At 36.1% G+C, this 2893-nt stretch overlaps 1 protein-coding gene across 1 annotated transcript in view; it reads right to left on the bottom strand.

Moving 5' to 3' along the window:
- The window catches only part of LOC107594216 (ATP synthase mitochondrial F1 complex assembly factor 2-like), a 6114-nt gene extending 4739 nt beyond the window's left edge, over positions 1-1375 (bottom strand). Inside the window, exon 1 of the mRNA XM_016284177.1 lies at positions 988-1375. Coding sequence (XP_016139663.1) covers positions 988-1120 — 133 coding nt within the window. The 5' untranslated portion in view covers positions 1121-1375. The remainder of the gene's footprint in view (positions 1-987) is intronic.
- Between the last annotated feature and the right edge of the window lie 1518 nt (positions 1376-2893).

Raw genomic sequence — 2893 nt, forward strand, 5'->3', positions numbered from 1 at the left:
GAGAGAGCCCACTCCCTTGGTTGAAAAGCAACCCCACACATGGATGGTCTCAGGATGCTTCACTGTTGGCACAACACAGGACTCAAGATAGCATTCACCTTTTCTTCTCCAAACAATCGATTTTCCAGATGTACCAAACAGTCGGAAGGGAGCTTCATCAGAGAAAATAACTTTGCACCAGTCTTCTGCTGTCCAATCCTTATACTTCCAGCAGAATTTCAGTCTGTCCTTGAAGTTTTTCTTGGAGAAAAGTGTCTTCTTTGCTGCCCTTCTTGACACCAGGCCGTTGTCCAGAGGTCTTGACCTCACTGTGTGTGCAGATCACACCAACCTGCTGCCATTCCTGAGCAAGCTGGTTACACGATTCTGTAGCTGACTCCTCAGGAGGAGATGGTCCTGGTGCTTGCTGGACTCTCTGGGACGTCCTGAAGACTTCTTCACTGCAGTCGAACCTCTCTCCTTGAAGTTCTTGATGATCTGGTAAATGATTCTTTCAGGTGCAATATTCTTTGTAGCAATTTCCTTGCATGCGAGACCATTTTGATGCAAAGCAATGATGACTGCAAGTGTTTATTTGGAGGAAACCATTGCTAAAAAGAACACAATGATCGGAAGCGCTTCTCTCCTTTTATAGCAATCAGTCTGCTCTTACAATCTAATTAGTATGATAGTGATTTATTCACTATTCACTAGTACTCATTCACATGTGCTGCTGATATGATTAGTCAATTAATGTTAGCTGGTCATTTTGTCTCAGGGTCAAAAAATTGTTTTTTGAAAAGTTCATTTTTTGGCCAATGAAGTTTTTGGCAATTATTTCAAATGCATCTGATCACTCTACACATTAATCTAGAAACAATGTGAATGACCACCACAACAGCTTAAGCAGCAAGCTTTGCAAAACACAAAATGTATGTCACTGCCAAAACTTTTGGCCATGACTGTACATTAGATTTGTCCTTCTATACCTTTCTGTAATGATCTTACCTGTTGTGTCACTGGCATATTTTGCCTTTTGTAGGTGTGTTAATAAACTAGGAACATGCTGCCCTTGAGGAAAAGAAAATGGCCAAATGACCTGGCCAAACTGCCTTTGATACCTACAAATATTCCGTAACATAATTTGTTTAAAACCCTATGTGTTCTTATTAACGTAAGAGTGCTGAACCATTTAGTCAAGGTTATATAGTTGGATCAGGCGCTATAGCTAACTTGACAAATCATAGTTCACGTTTTAGTAATAACAGAAAAACACAGATATTAAGTACAATCAAAGCTAACTCAATTATTTAAGAGCAAATAAATACTTTCACTAGAGATGTCACAGCATGCCGCAACGAGAAAGCAAGTGTGAAGCTGATAACTGTGACCTACACACGGATCGTAAAGGACAATTCATAATAAAAGTCCTTAACGCTCCAATTGTAGGATTTGTTTTACACCAATGTCGATGTCGCCCTTTTTGGTACACACACACAGACACACACACACACACACACACACACACACACAGAAATATTATCCCTTTCCGTATAAAATCGAATTTAGTGTCCCTCTTTTTATATTTTATTTGCTTTGTTTTTTTATTTGCTTTTTGTTTTATGAAAATATTGATTTGTAACTTTCTTTTTAATAGATTACCTTAGAATTGAATAGATTCCCTTTTTTCAAGATACTTTTATGAGACTAGATCACTTTTTTTAATCTCTCAACATTTTACAACAGTATAGCCACCAAGTGGTAAAGACGATAAAAAAATCTACAAAATTATAATGAAATTAAAACACACACACACACACACACACACACACATATATATATATATACAACACACACACACACACACACACACACACACACACATATATATATACACATATAGTCAATTTCCATATAATCGAATTTAGTGCTTTCTGGTTTCTTTTTGATTATGAAAATATTGATTTGTAACATTCTTTTTAATAGATTACCTTAGAATTTAATAGATTCCCCTTTTAAAGATAATTTTATGAGACTAGATAAAATTTTTCATCTCTCAACATTTTACAGCAGTAGCCACCATGTTGTAAAGACAATATAAAAATTACAATGAAATTAAAACACACACACACACACACACACACACACACACACACTATCATGTTTGTGTCCATACACAATCATGAACAAGCTATAGTGATATTTCAAATTTTTCATCTCTCAACATTTTACAGCAGTAGCCACCATGTTGTAAAGACAATATAAAAATTACAATGAAATTAAAACACACACACACACACACACACACACACACTATCATGTTTGTGTCTTATTATGTACAATCTATTGGTGTTTAATCAAATTATAAATAGTTTTCAGGTATTGCTGAACTTCTGATTTCAGAATGACAAATAGTGGTTGAGGCTAGATTACTCTTCTTTTATGAATCCCTCAGAAAAACGTTGCACGGTTTCGAAGCGCTCGAAACACCACGCGCTGGTGACGCCTGCTGGTTAAACCTGTGTAAATGCAACACAAACTCAGGCTAAGCATGCTTAAAACAGCTTTTACAAACCCATTCCAAATGCTTTATTGAAAGCGCAATATATTAAATGCAATTAACAAATCATCAAAAAGGAAAAAGGAAAAGTGGGGGGGAAAATCTCACACTACCATTCAAAAATTGTTGACATTTTTGCAGATTTATTAAAAAAGAAAAACTGAAATATCACATGGTCCTAAGTATTCAGACCCTTTGCTGTGACACTCATATATTTAACTCAGGTGCTGTCCATTTCTTCTGATCATCCTTGAGATGGTTCTACACCTTCATTTGAGTCCAGCTGTGTTTGATTATACTGATTGGACTTGATTAGAAAAGCCACACACCTGTCTATATAAGACACTTAAGGTT

The sequence above is a fragment of the Sinocyclocheilus grahami genome, unplaced genomic scaffold (genome assembly GCF_001515645.1).
Source record: "Sinocyclocheilus grahami isolate Dianchi unplaced genomic scaffold, SAMN03320097.WGS_v1.1 scaffold180.1, whole genome shotgun sequence".
NCBI lineage: Eukaryota > Metazoa > Chordata > Actinopteri > Cypriniformes > Cyprinidae > Sinocyclocheilus > Sinocyclocheilus grahami.